At 47.4% G+C, this 27984-nt stretch overlaps 1 protein-coding gene across 1 annotated transcript; it reads right to left on the minus strand.

Moving 5' to 3' along the window:
* Positions 1–46: 46 nt before the first annotated feature.
* Positions 47–27984, minus strand: LOC142571932 (cytochrome P450 2B15-like). Its single transcript, XM_075680660.1, has 10 exons — positions 27876–27984; positions 14579–14798; positions 13031–13207; positions 11416–11509; positions 10663–10818; positions 6622–6830; positions 5947–6072; positions 2381–2485; positions 1827–1958; positions 47–443 (listed from the first exon to the last, which is right to left on the minus strand). The coding sequence occupies exons 2-10, from the start codon at positions 14742–14744 to the stop codon at positions 91–93; spliced, it is 1518 nt and encodes a 505-aa protein (XP_075536775.1). The 5' UTR covers positions 14745–14798; positions 27876–27984; the 3' UTR covers positions 47–90.

A 27984-nucleotide genomic window follows, 5' to 3' on the forward strand; every position in this document is an offset into this window, starting at 1 on the left:
TTTGGAGCAATTGCAACGACGAATTGTCAGCAAAAATGTCCACACGTATAGAACAATAGCTGCATCTTTGGAACAAATCCGATGACGTGTTCAGTTCCTTCTGGTGAACACGATATTCTGCTCGGCAGGAAGCAGAAAGATGTTCGTGCCGAGGCCATCAGTGTCCACGTTTGGTGGCTTTTCGCCTGCACTGACGCTTAGCCGCTGCAGGAGCCGCACAAGGATGTAGAACATGTCCACGTGAGCCAGCTTCTCTCCGGGACACGTACGCGGTCCCATGCCGAACGTAAGCAGCGGTAAGGGGTCTCGGCGAAGTTTGCCGGTGACGGGATCCAGGAATCGCTCCGGACGGAACTTTTCAGGCTCGTCCCAGATCTTAGGATCGTGGTTGACAGCATACAAGTTGTTGAATATGCCCGTGTCCTTCGGTATCTCCAGACCTCCTGCATAAAACGAACACGTTTTGCAATCAGGTTCCAGCCTGGACGCGTTTCGTGCTGGTTTCAGAGGTGTTTTTTATGCCTGCAGAGCCATCTAACGAGCGTGCCGCACGTAAAGACAATCCGAGACATGGAAAAACGCGAAGAGGTCTTCGAAACCCTAACCACAACTGTAGTTTTCCATGTAGTATGCGTGAATAAGTGCAAGTTTTAGTAGTTCATGAGGCACGTACTGCTTTCACAATGCCTGTATTATTTCTTACTTTGTGTCTGGCTGATGACACAAAAATTTAGAGGTGGCGGCGGCGGCAGTGGCAACGTGCTGCTGCTGCTGCTTCTCATTGTTGATCATCATCGTGGTGATCAATCGCCCAAGCGTTATGATACCCTGGTGCTATTGTACTTCCAGCGTCACACTCAAGATGTCTTTTTCTTCTTCATCGTTTTATTGCGTTGTGGATCACTGGTCGGCGCCTTCAGAATGCTATATTTCGCTATAGAGATATCCTAGATATCCTCGTGGTAAATTAAATTGTTAGGTTTAACGTCCCGAAGCTGCAGATTTGTCTGTTAGGAACACCGTTGTGCAGTGCACCGGATTACTTTTGACCACATGGGGGTTTTTGAATGTGCACCCAAACCCAGGTGCACAAGCAGATTTGCATTCCACACCATTCGAATGCTGCCGCCGCGGCCGAGAACCAAACGTACTCACTCAAGTTTAGCAGCACAATGCCACAGCCATTAAGGTAAAACACTATGGTGATTTTTCTGCGGTGATTCTTAAGAATACACAATGTCCGACAGTTGTTTCTTAGGCCCATGGACCTGATTATCAAATGTTTTATTTATAACGGCGTTTGTCGTTGCTGTTCGACTTCATTATCATGTTCACTGTCTTTATTGGCTCACGAATGTTATCAGATATAACTCTAAGTTGGGGTCTTGTATGGATATACGGGGTCAGTTTGCAAAATATACAAGCAGTGCTTGCCGATTGATCCACGCATTGCGATGGGCACACTTTCCCGTCGCCGATCCCTCTTGAACATCCCAGTTAAAGAAAGATATAGGGAATGTGCCACAATGCAATTTATCTCATAAGCTATTCTGTTTCTCCACGTAACCATAACTTTATTGTTGAGTACCGACAGTGGCTTTCAAAAAATGTTTTAACAACTGGCGTCGCAACTGCAACTGGCGTCGCTAAGATGGAACTGCATCCGCAACGCCGACAGGACGGCATACCAACGAGATAACATTAATGTGATGACGACAGCTATGTGTCCCAATATACGAGAAAAAGTTCTGTCATTGAGACAGTTAAGCTCATTATTTAGGCCGGAGCACTACCGTGACCGTGACCAACCTAATGCATGCCCTCACCGACTTTAGTGTCCGTAGTGGTGTTGTGCGGTAATCCGACGGGAGCTACAGGGAAGCGCCGAAGGGTCTCCATCAAGCAGGCAACAGTGAAAGGCATCTTTTCCCTGTCCTTGTAGAGAGGCGGCGTGTTTCCTGGGAAAGTTGTTAAAGTGGCACACCCATGTAAGCGTACGACATTTCTTCTTGATATTCGTTATGCAGCACGACTGGAAATAATTTATTAGCCGCAAATATACAAAGACTATTGCTTAATAAGCTTGCAAAACTCAGCTGTTAGTGGCGAACAAAATGCTTACTCTTAAAGAAACAAATAATAATAAAAATAAACAATGTGCAGTAAACTGCCTGCCCTCTGATAATTAACCAATGACGATCTATTAAACAGAAACTAGAAATACAATGTCGATTTTTTGAAATCATCTTGCAGTGTAAGCGATCTCCTGGAGTGTTAACAACACTGCTAAAGCGTTGAATATGTGTGAAAGGCATTATAACTAACATTGCTGCACAGAACAAAAAAAACCAGAAACTTCGTGATTAGTATAGGTCCTCACCGATTGTGGCCTCAATTTCTTTTTGAATCTTTGTTTGAATCCACGGCTCTTTCGCCATCATCAGAAAAAGGCATTGTAGTTCTCCGGCTGAAGTGTCCGTAGCGGCTGCAGCAACATCAGGTTATCTTTTAGTACAAATAATATAATTACAGTATGGTCAGCAGAATTTGCCTAGAACGTAGAGCAGTACACGCAGGACACTGAGGGTTTCTAAGGGGTAATAAATAGCACATCAAAACCGCGATTGAGCTTCAAGAATATTGCCACAGGGTAGTGATAGAGTCACTGGGAAAAAATTCAGAGTACCGCATTCGTCTTTCCCGCGCCACCGACGCGTTCATTGGCCCAACCGTACCACGTGACTTTGGGGTGCCATATACCTTCCAAGCGCCGCGTGGGCCGGCTGAGTTAGAGCGCAGGCAGCGCGGGTTTCCTACGTTTCTTTTTTTTTTTGTGAGTGTGTTCCTATTGTCGCGCTCGCGTTTGACTGCAAGGAAATCATGCCTGGCTGCTGCGCCTTTGGATGTAGCAACTGAATCGAGTCTGGAAAGACTTTTTATTCGATTTCGACCGGGAAAAATGACCGAGAGCGTCGTTCTGCGTGGTTACACAGAATCGGCCGGGAGATCTTCAACCCTACAAAAAACACCCGCGTGTGCGAGGTATAAGTACACCTTGCTTGTGCTTTTCGGCACTGTTTTAGAATATATTTAAGCGAAGTGCACGCCGTGTTAGCGATGCTACGAAAATGGGAGTTCCTAGCAGGGATCGTTCGCGTCTTGCACGCTTGACGCGGGTACACGTGTACGCATTTGTTGCTAAACACACGCGATTATTCCGGGGTCGTGGCACGCGAAGGCACACTTGTCGCGCGAGAATTCCGCGTCCTTACATGCACCAAGTACTCGCATTATTTCTCCGCACACGTGAGCGCGCTGTCGCCTCGAGTCACTTGGTCCATATGGCACTTGTTTTTCGCAGACCGTGATGATCGCAGTCAATAAAAACATGGTCAGTGCATGTCGTGCGTCCACATAACGGCCACTTTCTGTGCAGTTGTGTTGGCACTGGTAGAAAAATAGAAATGGGTTAAATGTCAGCTATCCTTGAAGCTGCGTGTTTGCGGCCACATGCGTGTTTACACCTCAATGGAGCCATTTTCGTTGTCCCACTGCGTAAACTTCTAAACCTTTATAACGTATTCTTCGTCTCTTTAGTTGGGTCTTTCAACTTATTATTACAGCTGTCTTTCATGTTTTTCTTGTTTCACATTTCTGAAACGGAATTTCATTCAAAAAAGCCCTGGGAGCCTCCTTGGGCAGCCCAGCGTTAGGGTGACCAGCATCACACTTCTATCCATACAACAAACATTTGCTGGACCATATTTGTGCTGAAGACTTTGAGAAGCCTAGAGTGGATGGGCATTCCATTTATCCTTCGCTCATTTTTACATACGCATTTTGAGGTTGAAACCAACGGACAGGTGATATTCACAACGCATGCTTCAAATTTTGAGCTTGTAAGCCGTACACATGCAATGAACTGAAGTCAACATACATATGTTTTATGTTGAAATGCTACGGTGCATACCCAAATAATGTTGTGCTTGATGCATAATAAGTAATACAAAACAACAGAACACCCATTAGCTTTAGTTTCACTCTGTCACTATGCATGTTACATAAACCGCTCTAAAAGCACAAGAATTTTATACATCGCCCATGTAACTTAGAAGAAAAAAGTGCTGCGTCACCAGCGGGCGTTCCTGCCTTTCTTTTTTTACACAGGCGGCAAATCTTGGCAGTCTAAGAAAACACTCATAAAGAAGGTGAGAAGAGTAGCCGCTCATGAATGCACTATACATCCCCGTTCATAAATAGCAATGTAGCAAACTCTCGCTCATGATCAGTGTACAGAAGTACATATACGTTGCTGTAATCACGCAAATGGCTCATATTGGCCTTCCACAATATTTAGTGCGCAAAATGGTCATCGAAGTTAGTTTTTATACCTGCTGTGCACAGATCGTCTTACGATCAGGGCCAAACAACGGTGCGCACACGGCAGTCGCAGTGTGTCGTGCGTATACGGCGGACGAAGTCGCCCGGCAGAGAACGCGCGGTATCCGATTACGAACTAAATTCAATGTATCCGATTTAGCTTGTGAAATTATACAGTGAACGTACGTACATGTGACACTGTCAGGTGTTACTTTCGTCCTGCTTGGAAACATTCAATAGAACACGGCGGTGGTCCACGATGTTCATGCCCAAAAGCACAAGCTTGCCTCATTGCGGCTCGAAATGACGAAATGTTTCATTCGTAGCTCGCTCCGCGGAAGGGAAAAAAACGCGTACATAAGTTCCCGATAGCAGCGCTAAGCTGCTGCCCACAATCGTAGCACAGTTCCAGCAGTAAACATCATCGGCGTGCAAAACAACCAGCGGCTGTATTACTTCGAACAAAATAAGATTTTCTTTTCATTCTTAGCAACCATTATCTTCGAGCACAAAGTATTTGTACTTCAGTAAACACGCAACCCAATGTGTCACCGAATATCAAGCTCTTCCAACATGGCAGCCTTCCCGCGACGCAGTGGGCTTGGAAGGTAAATGGCGGTGGCCGCTCAGTGTTCCCAGTCAAATCTCGACCTTTGCGGTACTCTGAATTTTTTTCCAGTGACTCTAGGTAGTGATGGTGAAGATCGACACATTGTCAAAACTGTGAGTAAGGAATTTAACTCTTTACTGGGCGTACTTGTGCCAAGCAAAACAAGTTATACTCAAGCACAACGGTAGCTGCATGCATGCAGGGTCGGTGGAAGTTGACAATCTTATCAGTTGGTCAAACACGTCGGCTTTTATATATGAGTCGTCGAAGGTTCTAGCGCAATCGCTGGTGCCCGCATGTCTTGCAGAAAGTACTGGACAATTCGCGTCGCGTATACATTCAGATTACAAAAGGCTTTGTCACAACAGCCAACGGATATAACTATCGATAACACGCGAGAAACGTTTGATAGATGCAGGCGCGTCCTACGCCGAGCGATACCGTTTAACATTTGTTAGCCGGTTAAAAGTGGCCACCGGATAAAGAACACGTTTCAGTATGTCGGTAATACAGCTGTCCCTCTACCGTTAGCATCGCTAATTGTGCAAAATACCAAGAAGGCACGTCCTTATTTGATTCTTTAAACTGGATAATAACACGAAATTCGGGCGTATATACTGCGCAATTTCCAAATGAAAAAGAAATGCAGCACTTGAGAACAATGTTGCGTCAGAAACCTCTCAGGTGTTTCTGGCTGACGTTTCGAAAAAAAGATACCATTGTCATTTCTTGTTGTGCTACATTCGATAAGACTTCTTTACTGTAGTAAGCGGCATGAAGCCACGAAATAAGAAAGTCATTCACTTGAACAAGAAGCCCATTTACTAGCCCTTGTGAAGATGTTAAGATAACTCGGGCATTGCTTTTGTAATACACACCACGGCCACGCTGACTCTTATTGTGGGACGTGATCTAAGAGGGGAAACAAGCGGACGAACACCCCGCGACGTACCAACCTCCAAATATGTTTAAAACAACCTGAACCATGTTGCCCTTGGTCAGATATTCGGCGTCACCCTTTTCTTCACGTATAGCTTCTTCACGAGCGGACAGCATGGCATGAGTGAAGTTCTCCTTCTTGCCTGAAAGAAAACAGAACCTCAGATCACGCTGTGATGATAGGGAATTTCGACATAAAAAATAATATAACCAACACGTAGGGATCGTACCTCTGCATTTTTTTGTTATAAAGAACACGTTTGCCGCAAAAGTAGTAATAAACTGCATTTATAAAAGAAAAGCCTGAGGAAACGGAACTTCCCAAGTAAACATTCTTTTCATCAATGAATCAAAAGAATAATATAAAAATTCATAAAATGAGGCAGTTATATACTGAATACGCTAAGCATAACACAGGTGAAATAAATATTATTGATTTTTGAGACCTAATGCCCCTTTAAAGTTTCACTTTAAAGGGGCAAAAATAGTGTGTTTGATTTGTTTGTTATTTCGAGACGCGCAGTCTTATCGACCAACGTGGGGATACCAGCATCATCCTGACAAACCGAAGCAAGCACTGTCGTCGGCGCAGGTATAAAGCCAGATTACGTTATTATTCGCGTAGGTTCTTCGCTAAAGACAGCATAAAAGTGGCTCGAAAGTTAACGTAACGCGTATGCTTCTATACGTACCTGGTGCGTAAGTGGCTTCAGCCGCGCTGAACAGCCTGTCAAAAGTTGCAGTGAAATCTCGAAAGAGATCTTCTATCTCCTTTTCTCTGTGCCGGTACAATATTCCCAGCCAGGGCGCGATGTCGCTTGGCAGCCCGTTAGGGGCAATCTCATAGAACTTGCGGTCGAGCTCTTTCATTAGATTGATATCCTTTTGGGCCTCGTCCACCCTGCGCAGAGAAGCCAGCTCCGTCATGTGTTACTCTTGCGCAACGCTTGGTGACTGCCGTGACCTGCGCGTTGAATGTAGCCTCCTAGTTGAAGATGGTACGCAAAAGCCAAGGTTTGCTCTGTTCAGATTAGATGACCGCTAGAATGCCAAAGCGCCTAACTTACTTTCTCCTTTATCTAACCTACAAAAGCATGCAGAGACATTTAGTTCAGTTCAGTGTTACATTGCATCAAGCCCAATAATTGTTCAGAGCACTGTTTAGGCTTATAGGCAGTGTGGCAGTCACCGACTTCATCGATAAGACTGAATTCTAAAAGCGAAAAGGAGACATTCTTTAAAAACATTCAATGGCGATTTAGCGGTGAATGCCAGAGAAATGCGATCAATAATATCTGACCGCTTGCAAAAATAATAGGTAAGTTTTGCTTCGCTTTGCATCGAATTCCACGTAATGGGTCATTCTAGCTTGGCGGCTATTAAAATATATTTACTGCAGCACTCATCCCGCTGGACTACGAGAAAACCAGATCCAAGCACAGATCCACCATGTGAGCTGCACTGGTACTGTTTAGGCACGATCTTTTAACACGTTCTGTTTGAGGTTTCCTTGCTTTCTTTTTCTTCTTCTTTTTCAATTATAAATCAGTGTCTCGCACAGTAACAGTGCCTAAACACACGGCTCCCTAGATTCAAGTGCGTTTTTTTTTTAAATCTATGGTGTTTAGGAGATGTTGTCGCCTTCAATTGGCGCCGGCTACTCCTTTTCACATGGAGATTTTCGAAAAAATGTAATAAGTCACAACAAAAATATTGAAATTGTAAAAACACCAATCCCGGTAACATAAGCATCATAAAACACAAAGTCCAGTCACGTAAGTACACTAATGTCCCACTAAAACTGAAAGTAAACTCATAAACACAGCAACAATAAGTCCAGTCACATATGTGCACTAAAGTAAACACAAAGTCCGGTCACATAGCTAGACTAAAGTAAGGACACATAAGAAATCATGGATTAAATTCTTGTGAAGTTACCAAAATAAGGACCAGGCGTTGGATTGGCCAAAGTCGGGTAATATAAAAACATAGAATATGCTATCACATTTAAACACTATATTCAATACTTTCAGAGAAGATTGCTCGCTTCTAGAAATCTTTGAAGGGCCACTAACGCTCATCTTTGCAATGAGTATGTTGGCCCAGGATCTTTTCCCCCGAGGCTGAAGGGCCTGCGATATAATGCCACTAAATCAAGTGCTAAGCGTTGACTGTGTGTGTCGTATCGCGGAAATTCCAGCAGAAGAAGCTGTACATCATAATCGTGGTCACAAGTGCATTCCGCACTATCAGCTGTTGAAATTTTTTGTAGAAAGTGTTTTGTGCACGCGGTACCCAACCGCGGATGGTGAATGAGCGTTTCAAGGACGCTGGTTGCATATAATGTGGACGGGATTTTAAATTCAACAATGGGTCCATGTGAAATAAATATGAAGATATCGAGTTGCGATGAAACCATGTCGCGTTGAAGCCACGGGCTGGGATCTGCCTTAGTATGCGGCGCAATTAGCCTTGTGTTAGAGGCAGACCACGTGTGGCGTTAATAACATGCGCTTGTCCATGTGCCTTACCTGCTGCAACATTCCCAGATATGTTGCAGTGGGCAGGTATCTATTGGAACATTACCGTGCGATTTTCTTCACTTACTTTTGTGAGTTCCTTTAGTATCTAGTTAACTAATGGCATGTTTTGCGAATTCCTAATGTCACTATGGAGGGAAGACAAAGCTGCCTCCGAGACACAAAGGATGACCCATTGTTCCCCTTTTGGCATTCAATTTATGTAGCGTGGCAAAGACAATTTTGCAAGAAGCTCTGCTGTTGTTGATGACGTCGTGTGAGATAGCTCAAACGCTTGTGTGCAAGCAATTTATTCGCAACACACGGCTCGATTCTTCACCAGGGGACGGCCCACTTAAAAATTACCAAAAGAGAAGCTTAAAAGTGAATTTGAAGGTTTAGTATATCATTAGCAAAAACTTATTTAAATTTTCATGTGTAATCGACTTCCAGTTTTGTCACTCGCTTTTTTCTTGATTTCTGTGGGGTAAGGACTCGTCAATCTATTCATCGGCTCTTTTTTTTTTCCCGCTGGCTCAATATGTATGCATGAAAACGAACTCAATAAATAAAATATCGTACTTGATTGGCCTATGCCACTCGAGCTACAAAGAAATATTGCGACTCCTGTTAGGAAAGCTTCAACTAAAGCATACATTACACCTTATAACGGTAAAGCAATGTAGCATATTGTCCCTTTCGTCAGACAATTCGATGCTCTAGGATGAATTTCTCTGCCGACTTATGAAAGGCGGACAACACTTGCAATGCGAAACGAAAGTTGTTCGTTCCGCCAAGGGAAATATTGAAACCGATAGCAAGGTGTAGTGTTGCGCTTGAGATCCTCGCATGGTGCTCTATATAACACATATAACAATAGGTGGAGGCTTCACGTTAGCGTGATGCAGCATGCGAGTAATGCGAGTAACGGTTGCTCGGTATCAGAAACAGCCCCTTAACGGGGACTAGGTATCTCGAAACAGCTGGCGTAATTAGGAGCGTCGGCGTTACGCACATCGCCTTGGATCACGAGATGAGACTGATGGAAACCCTTCGACGTTTATCAGTGCCCAACGAAAGGATTAAATAGCTATAGCTTCACATTAACTGTCCGTTCCGCTAAGACCAACGCATGTACAGTTGTGTGGTACGAACATGGCTACTCAGCGGCAATAGCTACGCATGCGCGCGCAGTGCTCATACCAGCAGCGGGAGGCGAGCCGATAAAGTGGAACGTGACCGGGAGTCCACTTGGCTTCGTCGCATTTGCGACCAAGGCCACTGCGCTTCTCGGCGACCTTCTAAGCCTTTACACGTGTGGGATTCGCCATCGACAACGTGATCGCTCGGCGGCGGCAGCAACAACGACGCCCCCGACGGCCCAAACGCGCCTCGAGTGTCCGCATGCTGCTATCGCCTTTGTAGCGTCCCCTTATCGCACTGTGCCTTTTGAATGCGATATGCTTTATCAGTGGCTGCCGGCACACTGTAGTATCGTCAGTGGCAATAGTCACACGGAGGAATCTACCCATTCGGTGGCAAGACAATGGGGAAATATGTCTGAATTCCACACGCAAGGACAGACGCGGCAGCAACACTTGCCTCTGTGTCTAAATTGTCTTTGTAAGAACTAAATCAGAATCACGAGCAGCCACTTAAATTCACTGCCTTCTAGCTATCAGCTGGGCTAGCAAATCCAATGATATCAAAATACAGCCTTTTCTCACCTGGGCATGAAATTTCAATTTAGGAGGGTACATTCGTCATGTTGCCAAATTGCAGCTGGCTGAATGGTTTGTTGGGATCCCCGATAGCACGTCAGCATGTAACGGACTGCACGTGCCGACGGCTTCGACCGCGTGATTGTGACACAGTTTCGAGCACGGTCGTTCTCACATCCAAGAGTTCGCGCACCATCGCGCATGCGCAGCGATGCATTCATATTGCAGCGACGACAGCAATAAGCGAGAAGACTGGCGAGCCTGCAGCGCAGCAAGCGCGAACCGTGTGCCATGCCATGGTGAAGGCGAGTCGCTTCCGTTGGAGCTCTTATCCTGACGTTATTCCAAGTTCATCTGATTTCGAAGTTAATTCGCCAAATGTTCCTTCGTTGTTTGGTGCTCGCGGCTGGCGCAGTACTGCGCCGACACCCCGAACAAAAGCCAGGGCGCTTCAAGCTTTAGGCAAAACGCGATGACAAAGAATGGTCCGTACGTTGTACCGTAGACCGAAACTCCAACGAGGGTGAACAGGATGTGCAGAAACGGCTCTCTCGATTCGACAACCTGCGGGCCCTCTTTCAGGGAGTCCACGTAAGAGTCGACAACATCCGTGCAGAGCTTCTCGAGGGACTCGCTGACGGCGTACTTCCTGCGATTGAACAAATAACAGGTAAAACGGAAAATCGTTGTGCTCGGTTGTAAGCACAGTTCGAACTTTGCGATCGTGACGGAGAAGCGTGAAGCGTGTGACATTTTTTAGTGTCACAGATTAACGCCGCTCGCAGAGGAAGAGCGTGCTGCTTTCACAGGAAGAAGAAAAGGATTCAAGAGCTGGATACTTGTGCCGGCTCCGTCATAGTCGGTTAACTTGCTACGAATGTGTCCGGTTAAAAAAAGAAAAGAGCGCTCATCCGAAGTGCCTACTTCCCCGTTGCTTGTATGCACAGCACATCGAATTTAATAACGTATGTCTTACTCATGATTCAACGCCTTCGGACAGCGTGTCTAAATCCTGAACGAAAAATGTGCAATTGTTTAGCACATTAGAGTTTCTATCTCCAGGTATCTTTACGTAAATTTATTGTATTCGAGGGTTGATCGCATGTTGATAAAGTTCAATGTATAAAACAAGTGAAGACTTCGACAATTTCAAAGCGTCGATCAGCTTCCCTTCTGTAATAATATGAATTCCGTACATGCCGAGTAGCTGTCACAGAAGCGTCCGCTGTGAATAAGGACTACAAACCTAACAGCAAGGAGGGCCACCTTTCGAAGTGCTTTCCAACGCGGGTTGTAATCCTCGAACATAATATCGTGATTTCCCTGGGTTTGTAGGGTACCTGGAATTCAAAACAAAAAATAAAAAAAAGAAAGAAATCTAAGCTTGTACATGTCGAGACTGAGCAGGGTGTGAGGCCCGTATTGGCAGCTCGCCTATTACTCAAGACGTGATGTCGCGAAAGCACATAGTACAACATTCACCTTTCTCGTATAATGGTGACCCCTATATCCCGCTTGTCAGCGAAATTTGGAAGTCGTTCTGCGCCAGGCATTGGAGGAAAACATTGGTCTCTGTTTTTACGACACTGGCTTCTATGATTGCAATAGCAAAGTTACATCAGCTCCTGGTTAGCGGCATCAACGCTGATGATGGACCAACCCTGAAGCACTGCATTTATATATATATTTTTTCAGTATGGGGGTTTTACATGTCAAAACCACTTTCTGATTATGAGACACGCCGTAAGGGAGGACTCCGAAAATTTTGACTACCTGGGCTTCTTTAACGTGCAGCTAAGTCTAAGTACACGGGTGTTTTCGCATTGCGCCTCCATTGAAATGCGGCCGCCGTGGCCCGGATTCGATCCCGCGATCTCGTGCTCAGCAGCCGAACACCATATCCGCTGAGCAACCACGGCAGGTTGCATTAATTTGCGGCAAACTTGGTAGTAGCATAAGACACACTTGCGTGGTTTCTTTTTTTTTTCTGCGTGCGCGCTGTTGTGAGCACTTTTGTGTGTGCGTGCGCACGCGCACGTTTGTTTGTCTATATGTGTATGTGTTTTGCGCCTGTGTGTATACAAGTGTGCGTGTGTGGTTGCACGCGTATGTGTGTTATACTACATACAAGATTCCCTAAGCAGCTTCTGTCAAAATTTAAAAATATGCGGGTGTTCCGTAGCTGGAAAGAACCAAGGTAATTGTTCTTGCCGTCGTTTGGAGCAAGTCAACGTATCTTTTTTTTTGCATTTGGGCAAATTAAATAATTAATTATTATTATTTAATTAACTTCTTAAAGAACAAGAGTGTCAAAAAGGAAATTGTAGAGCGTCATAAAGAACACTCCCGATACATGTTTCTGTTGCTCAATACGTGCTTTATAGCTGTTTCTCTTCTTTTTTTTAAATAACGTCCGCGATACTAAAAAAGTACCGAGAGACTTGTCGCGCGGCCCCTTTCGAGTGTGTTTGCGGGCTTCTTTCTGATATCTAAACAAAAACAAAGATATTCACTTCCAGTGCAACACGCTATAGTGGGTGAACATGAAATTTGTGGTTGCTTATAGTTGGGGGATCACAATATCAGCGGAGCTGTCCTTAAACATTACAACCGGCGCTCCTGACGGTGGGGTTGTTCGTGTATCGCCGACGAATGTTATTAGGCGAGCAGTGAATACAGCGAGCAGAAGATCGAATTTTAAACGTAACCGCGTACCGCTTGTACGATTAAAATATGAGCATGAAAAAATAAATAAAGATAAGCATGAAGCTGGTGAAATTGAAGTAAATGACCGGGGAAGCGTGTAGCGACTAGACGTAAAATAAAACGTTGCAAGCGAACTCATTTGCATGAAGGCTCACCCATCTTGGTTGAAAAGCGTCCGGCAAACTCGTGCCGGCGATCAAGGGACGCCTCACGGATGGTGTCGTAGCTGTTGAGAAAAACCATGGGCCTGTGAGACATCCACAGGGTGAAGACGTCTCCGTACACCTTGGACCATTCGATCGCCTTGTTGGGCAAGTTGACGTTGCGAAGGCCTGCGAAGGCCATGGAAACAATGTACACCTCTCTTCTGATCATGTTAGTCCATACGACACGTATGTAAACGCTGGCTGGTGTTCCACAGTGCTGTGAGAACGCACGAGGTGAGTGACGACCTTGTTTGTTTCGTCTGTGACTGGAAAAACGTGACCAAGAAAATGAAATAATCACTCAGGCCTGTAACCTGATAAAGTCAAATTACGTATTTAATGATGCCAGAACTGCTTTAGACGAATACATGGAAGATGTTAGACAAACTGCGAAGTGTTACTGATGATAAAGTTGTTTATATGAAAATAATCAGGAACGGAAACTTTCTGTCGTTCCCGTAGAAATTTCTTCGTCGGCCGCTAAGTCAAGCCGCAATAACTAAGGCTCTTAGCTGGAATTTGCATGTATCTAATAGCTGTATTTAGTAGGTTTCTTTTTAACATGTGCATGTAATGGCAAAAAAAAAAAAGAAAATTACTGCCAGCTGCACCATAACTGCCCTGCTCGAGTGGCTGATACCCTAATGGTGGTGTGCAGAGGCAAAGGGGTCACTGTATCACAGGACAGCGACATAAATTAATGAACACGTTGACAGCAACTAAACTTATAGCATACGTGACTATCGTTGAGCTAAAATTAGAATACGCAGTTATCCCTCGCGAACGCTAAAACAGAAGAAAATAATTTAATGAGCTCGCGAATGTATAAGGGGCAATGGACAGACTCAATGGTTCTGTCATTCTACAGACTCCCCCACTTTTCTACTGAGCGAGAACAGAATCCAGATTTTCGCTTAAGGTCAGAAAATATTGAGACTGCACTTTAAAAATAGCAGAGTGACACCGAACCCTCTACCACTTGAAAGCGTGACTGTGAAGACCGGAGAGGCACCTTAACAAGGAGTTAACGATAGAATGTGAAAACTGACGCGTTCGCAATCAATTTTTCCGTGAATGATGGAAGAGTGAAATCTACTACATTCAATTGACACACTTAGAAATGCAGGAACTTACCTTCCTACGTTAGACTAAAGCAATGTACCTGAACCTTACAAAGTACACTAAATTAATGCCACAGAGAAAAATTTGAAGTTAAGCTAATGGATCTAAGGCGTGAATACACGCAACTATGTTTTCCTTTCATAATAAAACAGAAAAATGTCATAAACAGTAAATGACTTGGAAAACTCCAAACGCATTACGAAAGAAACGTTCAGAATGACTGAAAGATGCGACAAGTTGGTGGTGGGGCGTTGGTAATGCACGAGCGGTGTGATCGAAGAAGGCATCGTATAGTGGCAGATACACAAACTGGCTCTACCTTCCCTGATCCTAACTCCCACCACTTCTATAAAAGCGGTGTTTTGCGTCACTTACTGAGAAGGTTTCCGACCAGCGGTAAAGGAAACGGCCCCCTCGGATACTTGGACACCCGGTAGTAGAAGCGGCCGACGAAGTAGGATACTGCGAAGACGAGCGCAGTGGTGATCCACCGCCAGTCCCAGAGGGATGGAAGGGCGAGCCCCGCTAGAAGAGCGCTCATGACTGGCTAGCTCCGCTGTCCCGTGTCAAGCTGTGGGCAGTTCGCAGGTCAGCACTAAGAAAGAGAGAGAGTGTGTACGCTGCAGCATTCGAGCAGACATTACGTCATTGCGGGCACTGCTACAACGCGCTTAATGGGGACCAGAGGCGCGACTTCGACCCCCATTGTCGCGCCTGACTACTGCGGCCAAGAGTAAGGAAAACTGAGTAGAGGCCATACAACCTCCGCGCACTAGGAGAAAAAGGTGGAGGAAATGACGAAGTGGGATCCTTTTTTTTGCTGCATTTGTTTTTATTTCCTTTGCTGTGGCGGCCAGGCTTTCGGGCCACAATGTCGGGTTTGTTATGGGTATGTGCACTCACACGTGTTGCTCCGTAGGTTTCATACCGTGGCAAAGGCACCGTGTGGGCAGGTTTGCGTTAGTCTCCGTCTTTTGTTGCGCTGTGTTATCTGGACCGTGCTATCCCGGATGTTGAGGTGGGACAGGAGGAACTAAAGCTCGTGGAATGAATGCGCATGCAACGCTGTACGCAATGTACCGCGGCACGGCAATGGCAGTGAAAGAAAGAATATCCGCGGAAAATTTTCCGCTCTTCGGCGGAAACATGCTAACGTGCCATCGCATGCTGAAACCGATGCGTTTCGGAATCTGTGCAATGAACGCCTTTGAGGTGTTGCGTTTCGCCTGCGACACGTGGTTTTGCCGGCGCGACTGCGGCGGGGCGGCAGACATTTTGGCCCGATCGTCGTCGCCGCAACACTCATCGCCAGGTGTTTCCAGGCGCGACTGCGGCGGTGCGACCGCCTAGGGATCATCCTCGCATTCCAGTCATTGTGCCCGAAACAGGCGATGCCAAAGCAGGGATCTCATTCCAGTTATTGGGCCCGAAACAGGCGATGCCAAAGCAGGGATCTCGTTCCAGTCATTGTGCCCGAAACAGGCGATGCCAAAGCAGGGATCTCATTCCAGTTATTGGGCCCGAAACAGGCGATGCCAAAGCAGGGATCTCGTTCCAGTCATTATGCCCGAAACAGGCGATGCCAAAGCAGGGACCAGCCTCTCATTACAGTTATTGTGTCCGACCGGCAGCGCCACGACAGGGTGCTACGAGATCGTGCTCAACATGGTGCTACGGCAGCGCTACGACAGTGTGCGTCACCATTAGCCCATTGTACATTCACGTGCTCGTCTTTTGAGGGGTTCCTTCTTGCCCTCAACTGCGAGAGTATAAAAACAGCTGCCCCCGGACGCCAAAAAGAGGGCTCCGATTTCTTCTGTTGAGTGAAGTGCTCTCCCGTCTCTCTACTACGGTCAAACCTGACCGCCAACTCTTTGCGATGTTAAAATAAACAAGTTGTTTTGTTGTTACCAGTCGACTCATGCTTTGCCGGGACCTTCGGATGCTTCCAGTTGTACCCCAGGCCGCCAGGCCAACGCTACCCTTGGGGCTTGCGACCCAGGTACAACCACGGGCGTCAGCGCCGAGTTCCCAACAGATCGTACAAGCAGTCAGGTCCAAACATCTGGTTGGCAGCGGTGAGATCGCCTACGACTTCAAACAACTGTCTGCCAGCGGTGAGATCGCGACAACGGAGGCCAGCAGCGAAGAGATGCAGTTGACTGTATGCTGAGCAGCTCAACGACGATCCGGGAGCAGTGCAACGAGCCCTGTGTGACGACTGGTTGCCTGCAGCGGAACGACTGCGCGGAATTCCTGCCTGCGAGGTTTGGTGAGTGCGGGACTTTCTTCTTCTGAGCTTTGCCAGGCTTTTTGTTAGTGTTAGAAACAGAGCTGGTAATTGTGGTTGTCGTTGCTGCCGGGTTAGTTGCGGCAAGACAATAATAGGCAGTAGAGAAAGCAGCATTCAGAGCAGCCATGGATTTGAAGTCGTTGCGCAAACCGAAATTGTTGGAGCTTGCAAGAGAGTTGGGTCTGGATGTCTCAGACAAACTAAGAAAACCGGAACTGATAAAGGCTATTCTTGAGTTAGAGGCTGAGGATGACGAGCTGTCGGAATGCCTTGAGACTATTGAAGAGAGGGAGACTGCAAAAAGACAGGAGCGCGAACTTAAAGAACAAAAAGAGAAAGAAAAAGAAGAGCGTGACCATCAACACGCTTTGGAAATGAAGCGTCTCGAGATAGAGATGGAACGCGCTCGTAATGGAAGTCAGGCACACGGTGCAGGAGAACGCGTATTGTTCAAAATGACTGACCTAATGCGGCCGTTTAAGCTTGGAGAGGACATTGGTTTGTTCCTGGTTAACTTTGAGCGAACGTGCGAGAAGCAGGGGTTCTCTCGGGAAACGTGGCCACAGCGCTTGCTCACTTTGTTACCCGGCGAGGCGGCCGACGTAGTCGCTCGCTTGGATAGAGAGGAAGCAGAGGATTTCGACAAAGTAAAATCGAGTCTGCTAAAAAAGTACCGGCTGTCTGCGGAGGCGTTCCGTCGGAAGTTTCGGGAAAATGAGAAAGGCAGAAGTGAGTCATATACAGAGTTTGCGTATAGGCTTATGTCGAACATGCAGGAGTGGCTCAAAGAAGAGAAAGCGTTTGGTGACCACGATAAAGTTCTGCAGTGCTTCGGGCTAGAACAGTTTTATAGTCGGTTACCGGAGAACGTGCGATACTGGGTCTTGGATAGGCCAGACGTGAGTACGGTGGCTAGAGCCGCTGAGCTAGCCGAGGAGTTTGTGACGCGTCGAGCTCGCGGAGCTAAGGACGGTCAAAAGGGTGAATTTGGCTCGAAGTTTGAGAGGCCGAAGTTCACGCCCATGAGATTAAAGGGGGACACGCGTAGTGCGGATGCGAGTGAAAGCAGTCCGACCAGACGTAAAGAGACGGCGGCAGCCAAACGCAGAAAGCGGTTCGAGATGAGGCGAGCGCGCGTTTGTTATACGTGCCAGAAGCCGGGTCACTTTTCGGCGCAGTGTCCGGAAACAACACCAAAAGTTGTGTTTTTTTCATTAGGCAGCACTGACGAGAACATGAAGCTTCTCGAGCCTTACATGCGAGACCTCCTCGTGAACGGGAAAGAGTGCCGAGTGCTTCGCGATTCCGCAGCTACGATGGATGTAGTTCACCCGTCTTATGTAGAACCCCATATGTTCACGGGCGAGTGCGCATGGATCAAGCAAGCCGTGGAAGCTCATAGCGTGTGTCTGCCGGTAGCAAAGGTGCTTATTGAAGGACCTTTCGGAGCGCTTGAGACGGAGGCGGCAGTGTCATCTATGCTGCCACCCCAGTACCCGTACCTATTTTCAAACAGGTCCGATCACCTCCTGCGCGAGAAGGGGCTTTTGTTTGGTGAAGCTAGTGTTCAGGCCTTAACCAGATCGAAGGTTCGGGAGCTCGCTGCAAAGGCGGTAGTTGCGGGGCCGACGTTATCAAACAACGAAAAAGGGTCAGAGGCGCAGCAAGCTGATATTCAGAGCACGCCCGAACTGAATAAAATTGAGTCTGTAGCGTTGAAGGCGCCAGATACTGGAGAGGAAAATCCCGATTCGGGAAAGTTAGAAGAGCTATCTACTGATTTGCTCATCGCGCCTACGTCAGACGGACTTGATAGGTTGCTAAAAGTCAGCCGGTCGGCTTTGATAGCCGAGCAAAAGAAGGATGGTAGCCTGGAAAACGTGCGCTGCAATGTCAAAGAAGGTATCGCCAGGAAAACTGCGCGTTTTGTGGAAAGGGGTGGAGTCCTGTACCGGAAGTATCTAGACCGCAGAGGAGTGGAGTTCGATCAGCTGGTCGTGCCTCAATGCTATCGTCAGGATCTGTTGCGCTTGTCACACGGGGGTTCGTGGTCCGGACACCTAGGAGTTAAGAAAACTAAGGACCGTCTCTTGCAAGAGTACTATTGGCCAGGGTGTTTTCGGGACGCAGACCATTTCGTGAGGACATGTGACACTTGTCAGCGGGTGGGCAAACCAGGGGACAAATCGAGGGCGCCGTTGAAATTGGTACCTATCATTACGGAGCCTTTTAGACGGCTCGTTATTGATACTGTGGGACCTCTGCCGGTAACAGCCACGGGGTACAGACACATTTTGACTGTGATCTGCCCAGCGACAAAGTTCCCTGAAGCAGTGCCGCTTAAAGAACTCAGCTCAGTTGAGATAGTTAATGCACTACTGTCCATATTTGCGCGAGTTGGTTTCCCTGCGGAAATCCAATCAGATCAGGGCACAGTGTTTACTAGCGCTTTGACGACAACTTTTCTCGAAAGGTGGGGTAAAGCTGTTACACAGCTCAGTGTACCACCCACAGTCGAATTCCGTTGAGAAGCTCCACTCCGTCATGAAGCGCGTGTTGAGAGCGTTGTGTTTTGAACATCGAACTGACTGGGAGCTGTGTCTGCCTGGGGTGATGTTTGCTTTAAGGACCGCGCCGCATGCGGCTACGGGGTTTTCGCCAGCTGAACTGGTGTACGGTCGCTCGCTTCGATCTCCGCTTCGCATGCTTCGAGAATCATGGGAAGGTAGGGGCGACGACCCAGTCGTGGTGGAGTACGTACTTAAGCTCCTCGAACGCTTAAGAAGGGCACAGGAGTTGTCAGGTGAAGCAATGACAAAGGCCCAGCAGAGGGCCAAGGTTTATTATGATCGGACAGCCAGGGCCCGTCGTTTTGAGGTTGGCGATGAGGTCATGATATTACGCACATCGCTAAACAACAAACTAGACGTGCAGTGGGAGGGCCCAGCACGAATTGTTCAGAAATTGTCATGCTATCTAGCCGGCTCGAGGTTTATCATTGAGACGGATCACTGCCCTCTCCAATAGCTGCAGACCATCTCTCCCAAAAATGGCCGCCTCCTGCGCTGGAGCCTCGCTTTACAACAATATTCCTTTGAGGTGCGTTACAAAAAGGGGAGTCTCAACGGTAACGCCGATGGCTTAAGTCGAAGCCCCTAACGTAGGAATCAGCCTCAAAATTGTTTGTTACTGATGTTTTCTTCCTGAGGCAGGATTTTTTTTAACATATTGCTTTTGTTTAGTGTTTCAAAGTGATGATATGCTTTCTAGTGCAATTTTTCAATTTGTGGACGCGTTCTGAGTGATGCTAGACTACTGTAAGGAACTAGGCAGTGGTATAAAAAGGGGAAAGAGCCTGGCAGGGCTTAGTGAGGGTTGTGCCGTGCTTGCTGACTGAGCGGTTGAGTTTCAGCGTAGTTCTAACGCTTGCCGGGAACGAGAACAAAAATGTGAACTCTCCCGAAGTCACTTTGCAGTGTCCCGTGCGAACCTGAACAAGAGAACAAGGCCTTCTCTGTGCGCTGCGCTCAAGAAACGTCGAGGGACGCCCGACTTCGGTTATGAGCATCATCGAGCGACATCCCTCCGGACAGCGGATGCAGTCCCCTGTCCATCGGGATCTCCTTCCCCCGGCGGGGCGGTCTGTTGCGTTTCGCCTGCGACACGTGGTTTTGCCGGCGCGACTGCGGCGGGGCGGCAGACATTTTGGCCCGATCGTCGTCGCCGCAACACTCATCGCCAGGTGTTTCCAGGCGCGACTGCGGCGGTGCGACCGCCTAGGGATCATCCTCGCATTCCAGTCATTGTGCCCGAAACAGGCGATGCCAAAGCAGGGATCTCATTCCAGTTATTGGGCCCGAAACAGGCGATGCCAAAGCAGGGATCTCGTTCCAGTCATTGTGCCCGAAACAGGCGATGCCAAAGCAGGGATCTCATTCCAGTTATTGGGCCCGAAACAGGCGATGCCAAAGCAGGGATCTCGTTCCAGTCATTATGCCCGAAACAGGCGATGCCAAAGCAGGGACCAGCCTCTCATTACAGTTATTGTGTCCGACCGGCAGCGCCACGACAGGGTGCTACGAGATCGTGCTCAACATGGTGCTACGGCAGCGCTACGACAGTGTGCGTCACCATTAGCCCATTGTACATTCACGTGCTCGTCTTTTGAGGGGTTCCTTCTTGCCCTCAACTGCGAGAGTATAAAAACAGCTGCCCCCGGACGCCAAAAAGAGGGCTCCGATTTCTTCTGTTGAGTGAAGTGCTCTCCCGTCTCTCTACTACGGTCAAACCTGACCGCCAACTCTTTGCGATGTTAAAATAAACAAGTTGTTTTGTTGTTACCAGTCGACTCATGCTTTGCCGGGACCTTCGGATGCTTCCAGTTGTACCCCAGGCCGCCAGGCCAACGCTACCCTTGGGGCTTGCGACCCAGGTACAACCACGGGCGTCAGCGCCGAGTTCCCAACAGATCGTACAAGCAGTCAGATCCAAACAGAGGTCAGTGATTCCTGCTACTGACAGCGCATGGTGCATTTGCGGCACGTAGAACGTACGTTATGCAAGAATGCATATTCTTTGTTTTAGAACATTTGTGTTCAGTAACAACTTGTGTTTGTGCATATTAAAACACATGTTGCTTAACTGTTGCTTGTTTCTCGCAGTACTCGCGACTGCACGTAGTCTTTTAAGCAGAGCACGTTTGAAGTTCATGCACACCTGCACAGGTGTACCACGGTACACGTGCTGATAGAGCGTTACGCAGAATATGCGCATTTTGCTGCCCTCAGAACCGTGCGCCGGCCAGTCGACGCTTCATCCGGTAAGAGGGGAAAGACGCGGCTGCTTTGACTTAAGGAACGAATCCTCCCTACCGCAGGCGTATCTTATCTGTGCGCGCGAGAAGCGCAGGGAAGGGATGCTTAGCGGATGCGCTGCAAGGGTGAGCAAGGCTCCACACAATGCAGTACGCCTACGAACGCACCAAACGGCTGTTCCGTGGTTGCACGTAGGCCGGTTCTACGCGCGTATATATATAGTGTTCTGCACCGTGCGGCGGCGATCGCAAAAGTTTGGTTCCGTGAACCTTCACTTACTGTGGGAAGGAGGCACCTCAGGCCGCATTCAACAAATGTAAACGCGTAGTCAGAAATGACGTTCTGCCTCCTCGCCGACGTACTGTCGCAGTGATGCGCGGCCACCCGAAAACTGATCAATAAAGCACGCCGATTTCTCAAGCCACAGCGAGAATGCGTGTTTGTGCTCATAAACTCCAGATGCATCGCAAATGTGTCGGTGTGTCGTACGTGTTTTCAGTGCATTCTTACAGTGCAGTGAGAATGCGTAAATTCTTTTTGTATCGCCAGACGTCTAGCTCGCAAGTCCATCTTAAAGCCCCAGAAAGGCCAAGCAGAGAAAAGCAAGTAGAAGGCAGCTATAAAAAGCGACCTTTTTTTAAAAGAGAACACGCAAGAACTGCACAGCGGCTGCTACCTACGATTGATAAGAATAGTTCAATTGGCTGGCCATATAAAGCATCTTTATTTTCATAAAACCCGTTAAAAGCAGTGGATTCGACCACACAGCCCAATTTGCAAAGTTCATTATGAGCTATTTGCAACGTGATTTCGGCAACGGTAATGATATAAGACATCGCAATTATATCGTTTTCTTTACTATTGCTGCGGAGCGCGCGCGCCCGAGCAGCCCGGCTGCGGGCTGCGCGGTGTGGTTTCGCGAGAAATGTAAACAAGAGAGGAGAACTGGTCCGATATAATAACGGAGCAACGCCAACTTCCGGCTTCACTTAGCTTCACAGAGAGTGGACATCAGGGCCCCCTCCTCAGTTTTCCTTCCTCCTTGACTACGGCAAATCGACTATAGTACGGCTTGGCGAGCAAAGTAGGTTTCGCTTTTAAGGAGTTTGAAAAAGTGGATACGACGGATCGTGATTTCCTCAACTGAACGATGGGTGGATGTTGTAGCACATGTTTCCGATCCCTAGAGCGGTAGCTTCTCGGCAGCGTGTATCGGACCGTTTGCTTTTGCGCGAGGAAGCGCCAGGGGTGGCTGTGCGGGCATACGCGCTCGAAGAGACGATACCGCCTCTTTGCACGCGTATGTATAGGCTCCCAGTGCGCATGCTCTTTCGGGCGCCCCTCACCTGATCCCCTCACCCAACCTCACAGCCCATCCACGCGTCTGTCGGAATCGAGCAATCGGTGGTTGCCAAATACGCATGCACGTGCCCTTGTTTCTCGTTTTGTTTTCATTACTTCTTGCTTCGAGGTCGCCGCCAGCATCCGCCACCATTTGGCGTGGCCTTCGCGAGTCCGTTGGGCGCGTCTATTCGCGAGGCAGGCTTAAACGATGAGGACATATGACGTTGTGTCGTTGTGTCGCAGTGCGCGGTCTAGTATAGAGTACGCATGATGCGCGCGCCCGCTCACAAGTTGTTGCACTTCAACTTTGTTCTTAAAACAGTGACATCTGCGCCTAATATGCAGCGCAGGAACGGGAGAAATAACGATGCCTATGGGAAATTGGAAGTTACTACTGCGCAGTGAAACTGACAACGTATACGAACAAGTGGTCTTTCACCTCTTGATTGCTCACGTCTAAGAAAAAACATCCCAGGTAGAAAAAAAATGTTTTCGGGTTTTAAATGCAAAAACCACCCTATAATTATGAGGCGTGCCATAATAAGGGACTCCGGATTCATTTCGACCACATGGGGGTCTCTTAGGCTGCATCCAGTGCTCCGCACAAGAGCGTTCTTGCATTTTGCCCCCGTCGAAACACGGTCGTCGCGGCCGGGATTTGATCCCGCGCCCTCGGGCTTAGCGGCTTAACGCCATAGCTACTACGTCACCACTGCAGTTTCCAGGTAGAATAACAGTGTCTGTAACGAAAGATTCAAGATAATTGCGACCACCTGGATTTTAAACGTCTCTGTGCCATTATAAGAATGTATACCCACTGCAAACGGTAGTCGACGCCGTGAGCCCGTAGCTGCGAAAGTGAAGGCTGCATCATGACGACGGGTCACTTCGACTAAAAGCTGCTTCTGCTCTGATAGGCCAACAGTACGCATAACTGCAAATGTTCAGCCATCCAGTTATACGTTAATAATACATACTGTAGAAATGTATAGGGTACTTCGTTAACATGGATTTAAATTGCCGAAAGGAGAGTAGGGTCAAGATACAAACTATTGAATAACGATTTAATAGTAATACTGGGGCGCTATAACGTAAAACTATTCCAAGCTTTTCTATTCCAATTCTGCTATCAGCCCTCCACGATTGGTCAAAAACATTTGTCGACCACGCCCACTTCATCTGTCTGTCACGCTACGTCAGGAAAACCGTGATACCTCCCCATCTGACATGATTTGTAAGCACTGATTATGCATGATTTGACAGAAAAAAGAAAAACAGTTATTTCTGATTCTACCCCTTTTCGCCATTAGCCCTCGGCTATTGGTAAAAAGTTTTCGGGCCGCACCCACTTCACCTGCCTGTCACGCGACGTCAAAAAACCGCACGAACTCACCGCGTCAAAATGATGTGTACGCGATAAAGATGCATTAATATGCCGAACAAAACTGAATTTTCTTCGGAATAGCCGCAGGCTGCCCCGTTCCGAAAGGAATAAAAGATGGCTGCCGCCGATCGCTGAGACACTGGCTACTCGCACCTGCCGGAGAGCACAAGTGTATTTGCGTATAATAAAACTTCTTGCGTGGCCGTATAACATTTCGAGCACTTTCGGCACGTTTACCGCCTCATTCTGCCAACTCTTTTTTGCTGAGTGTCTCTTTTAGCGTCATTCTTAAGCTTCCGTTGCATGCTGCCGTAATTTTCGACCAGCCACCACAATCTAAGTAAGGGAAAGCCGACCTATCGCAGACGCCGGCACCACCCTCTTCATCCGGTTATCGATCTTCAGTGCACTGGCTCTGCCCCAGAGAATCCCTCTCCACTTGAGAGTTCTCCTCGCCTCTTGTCAGCCAATTACATAAGACAAGCCGCTCAGTGTAGGCAATGTTATTCGTTTTTCAAGCAAACAAAAGTGACCTCCTATGAACGAGGAGATCGTTTGATTGGTCTGTTCAGACAACCCTGCGGGTGACCGCCCGGTGCTTGCGTCGGTGGTTACGCAAATTTGACGTCAGGAGATTGGAAAAAAAACATATTGGAATAGTTTTACGTTATAGCGCCCCTGATCGCGAATTTTTCAGATGCAAGCTGTAATGAATGCTCGAAGCACCCCTGAAGCGCTTGGGGCTGGTTTATTTGCAATGCCTTTGAGTGAATTTGCACGTCATTTTAAAACTCATAACAAACATTCGATTGCCTGTGCTAACATTTGCATATTGAACTGGGGCCCTATAACGTAAAACTATTCCAATATGTTTCTATTCCAATCTCCTGACGTCAAATTTGCGTAACCACCGACGCAAGCACCGGGCGGTCACCCGCAGGGTTGTCTGAACAGACCAATAATACGTTCTCCTCGTTCATAGGAGGTCACTTTGGTTTGCTTGAAAAACGAATAACATTGCCTACACTGAGCGGCTTGTCGTATCTAATTGGCTGATAAGAGGCGAGGAGAACGCTCAAGTGGAGAGGGATTCTCTGGGGCAGAGCCAGTGCACTGAAAATCGATAACCGGATGAAAAGGGTGGTGCCGGCGTCTGCGATTGGTCGGCTTTCCCTTACTTAGCTTGTGGTGGCTGGTCGAAAATCACGGCGGCATGCAACGGAAGCTTAAGAATGACGCTAAAGCTGACCCTCAGCAAATAAGAGTTGGCAGATTGAGGTGGTAAACGTGCCGAAAGGGCTCGAAAACGTTACATGTCCACGCAAGAAGATTTATTAGACTCAAATACGCCCATGCTCTGCGGGCAGGTGCGAGTAGCCCGTGTCTCAGCGATCGGCGGCAGCCATCTTTTATTCCTTTCGGAACGGGGCAGCCTGCGGCTATTCCGAAGAAAATTCAGTTTTGTTCGGCATATTAATGCATCTTTATCGCGTACACGTCACTTTGACGCGGTGAGCTTGTGCGCTTTTGTGACGTCGCGTGAAAGGCAGGTGAAGTGGGTGCAGCCCGAAAACTTTTTACCAATAGCCGAGGGCTAATGGCGAAAAGGGGTCGAATTAGAAATAACTGTTTTCTTTTTTTCTGTCAAATCATGCATAATCAGTGTGTACGCATCATATCAGATGGGGAAGTATCGCGGTTTTCGTGACGTCGCGTGACAGACAGGGGAAGTGGGCGTGGTCGAAAAAAGTTTTTGACCAATCGTGTAGGGCTGATAGCAGAGTTGGAATAGAAAAGTTTGGAATAATTTTACGTTATAGCACCCCTGGTTGTTTAACAGTGTTCCAACAGCGCTTCAGAGGCCGCGTAAGACAGCCACAAAGTTTCATAGCGAGCATGCTTAGCTGGCCTCAAATAGCAATAATGAAGCCTAATTGACGCTAATAGACAAACTTATTCTTGTATTAAAGTTTTAGATATGCTTTGCAGGTTAGAAAACCGCGAGAACGCGCTGAAAGATCTTTCGAGAACCTCCGGAAATCTCCCCTCCCATCCTCCAAACAACAACTACAAAAGTAACAAGACATTGCTTCCATCAACCTACGTAACTGATTTTTGAAAGCTCTGAGGTAATTTAAGTATCGTTGAGGCAAGATGCCTTATTCACCCCTCCTGTGTAACCTTGAATGCAATTCACGCAGCAACTGCAATTGCGGGTGATAACATCTATATATACTGAAACTATGCTTATACATTCACCTAAATACTTGTTGTGTCAGGCACAGTTGCGCACTGTTTTAGCTGCTAGAAAACTCCAGCCAATATATACGTGGTACTTATATTTATAACTACCGCGTATATCTTGCGGTCTACAATTGGGGTCACTGCGAATTTGTGCGTTCATCCGCCGTTCGGTTGCTAGGGCGTTGGGTGGCTGAGCTCGAGGTGGCGGGTTCGATACCGGACGCGGCGGCCACGTTCCAATGGGGGCAGAATGCAAAAAACGCTCGTGTGCCGGCATTGGGTACACGTTAAAAAATCCCAAGTGGTTAAAATTATTCCGGAGTCCCGCACTACGGCGTGCGATCGATATTTTGGCCTGAAAAGCCAAAAAATTTAGTTCCAATTGTGCCAATTGTAAATTTTGTCATGAAAGAGCGGACCTGGATCACATTATGTGGGCCTGCCCTCAGGCGCCCCGACAAGGCCAAAAAATTCAGGATCGGAAGCAGTGGGAGACTGTGTTGCTCAGCTCGGCCCCCGAAGACCAACTTTTGCCTGTCCAGCAGGCCGAGGATGCCGCTAGAGCTCAAGGGCTTCTGGCCGCCATCTAGGCGGGGTTGCTCCTCCGCCCCCCCCCCCCCCCCCCCAATTTGCCGGCTATATAAATAAAGTTATTTCTCTCTCTCTCTCTCCATTGTGTGCATCAGTGAACATAAACCTTGCAGGTGGCGTTTGCTTCTGCGAATCCAGGGATTAAGTAACGTGCCCCAAATATTTACGTGGTATTTTTAAGTGTACGTCTTGTAATATAAGTCCAATACGCTCAGCGGCGTTTCTTGGATAACGATGCACAGTTGCCGTAAAATCACGATTTCAAGTTGTTCTAGTTTTAATAGGCATCCAAAGAATTTATCCTATAGCTACATATTTCAGGGGCAGAAGGGGCAGTATGCATGTAACCATTTCATGGTAAGCGATAAAAAACAACAAAACAAATGAAAGCCGACACTATTTTTTTCACGGAGCGACCATATATTATAGGTCTGTTTCATTTCAAAATTTATTTCGATTCCTTTCATCTGATTCTTTTGTGGATCGTTTTTAGGAAGGCTATGTTCGTCGTATAGTTCGTCAAAAGCAAGGAAGCACTACAACACCCCATGCACTCTCTACTGAGATGATGACGTTGTGCGTTAGCAAAGCCGAAAAGCAATGCAGACACAGAAGCGACCAAGAGTGTACTCTGCGTACCTTGCAAGCCGACATTGTGTTTCAATGAGCAAAATGTCATCGCAGGTATGCAGCCCATCGTTCGGTCGCTTTCAAAATGGTTATTTTGTCGTTCTGAGGCGAGATATTCATTTCTTCATTCCACACCGTTAAGCGACCCAATAAGCGGACAGTAGGCATTGCACCAATACTACTTGAAATTTAAATCTCACTTCGCAACTCATAAACCCAAATTGCTGCAAGGCGAGAAGAGTGACGCGTGAATTCACAGGCTTAAAGAAAACTCTGGCAAACAAAAAAGAAAGAAAACAAAACTAGATAAAAAAAAGCCATGCTCATTGTCCCTTCTGCTCAGCCGATGTGACAAGCTTATGTTGTACTTACCGCAGTAACGTTGCTCCAATGAAAAAAAAAAGAAAGAGCCCCCGGTAGGATCCGACGTATAGTGTAGAGGGACGCTGTGACAGCAAGCCTCAAGTGTCACTGGCGCATC

Source organism: Dermacentor variabilis, chromosome 2 (genome assembly GCF_050947875.1).
Source record: "Dermacentor variabilis isolate Ectoservices chromosome 2, ASM5094787v1, whole genome shotgun sequence".
NCBI lineage: Eukaryota > Metazoa > Arthropoda > Arachnida > Ixodida > Ixodidae > Dermacentor > Dermacentor variabilis.

Excerpts from the sequence above, each read along its gene's own strand:
- LOC142571932 (XM_075680660.1), bottom strand. The coding sequence starts at position 14,744 with ATGAGCGCTCTTCTAGCGGGGCTCGCCCTTCCATCCCTCTGGGACTGG. Across the intron at positions 6,073-6,621 it reads TGAAGCCACTTACGCACCAG|GCAAGAAGGAGAACTTCACT; the intron begins GTACGTATAGAA and ends GTTTTCTTTCAG. Across the intron at positions 444-1,826 it reads CACTACGGACACTAAAGTCG|GAGGTCTGGAGATACCGAAG; the intron begins GTGAGGGCATGC and ends CGTTTTATGCAG.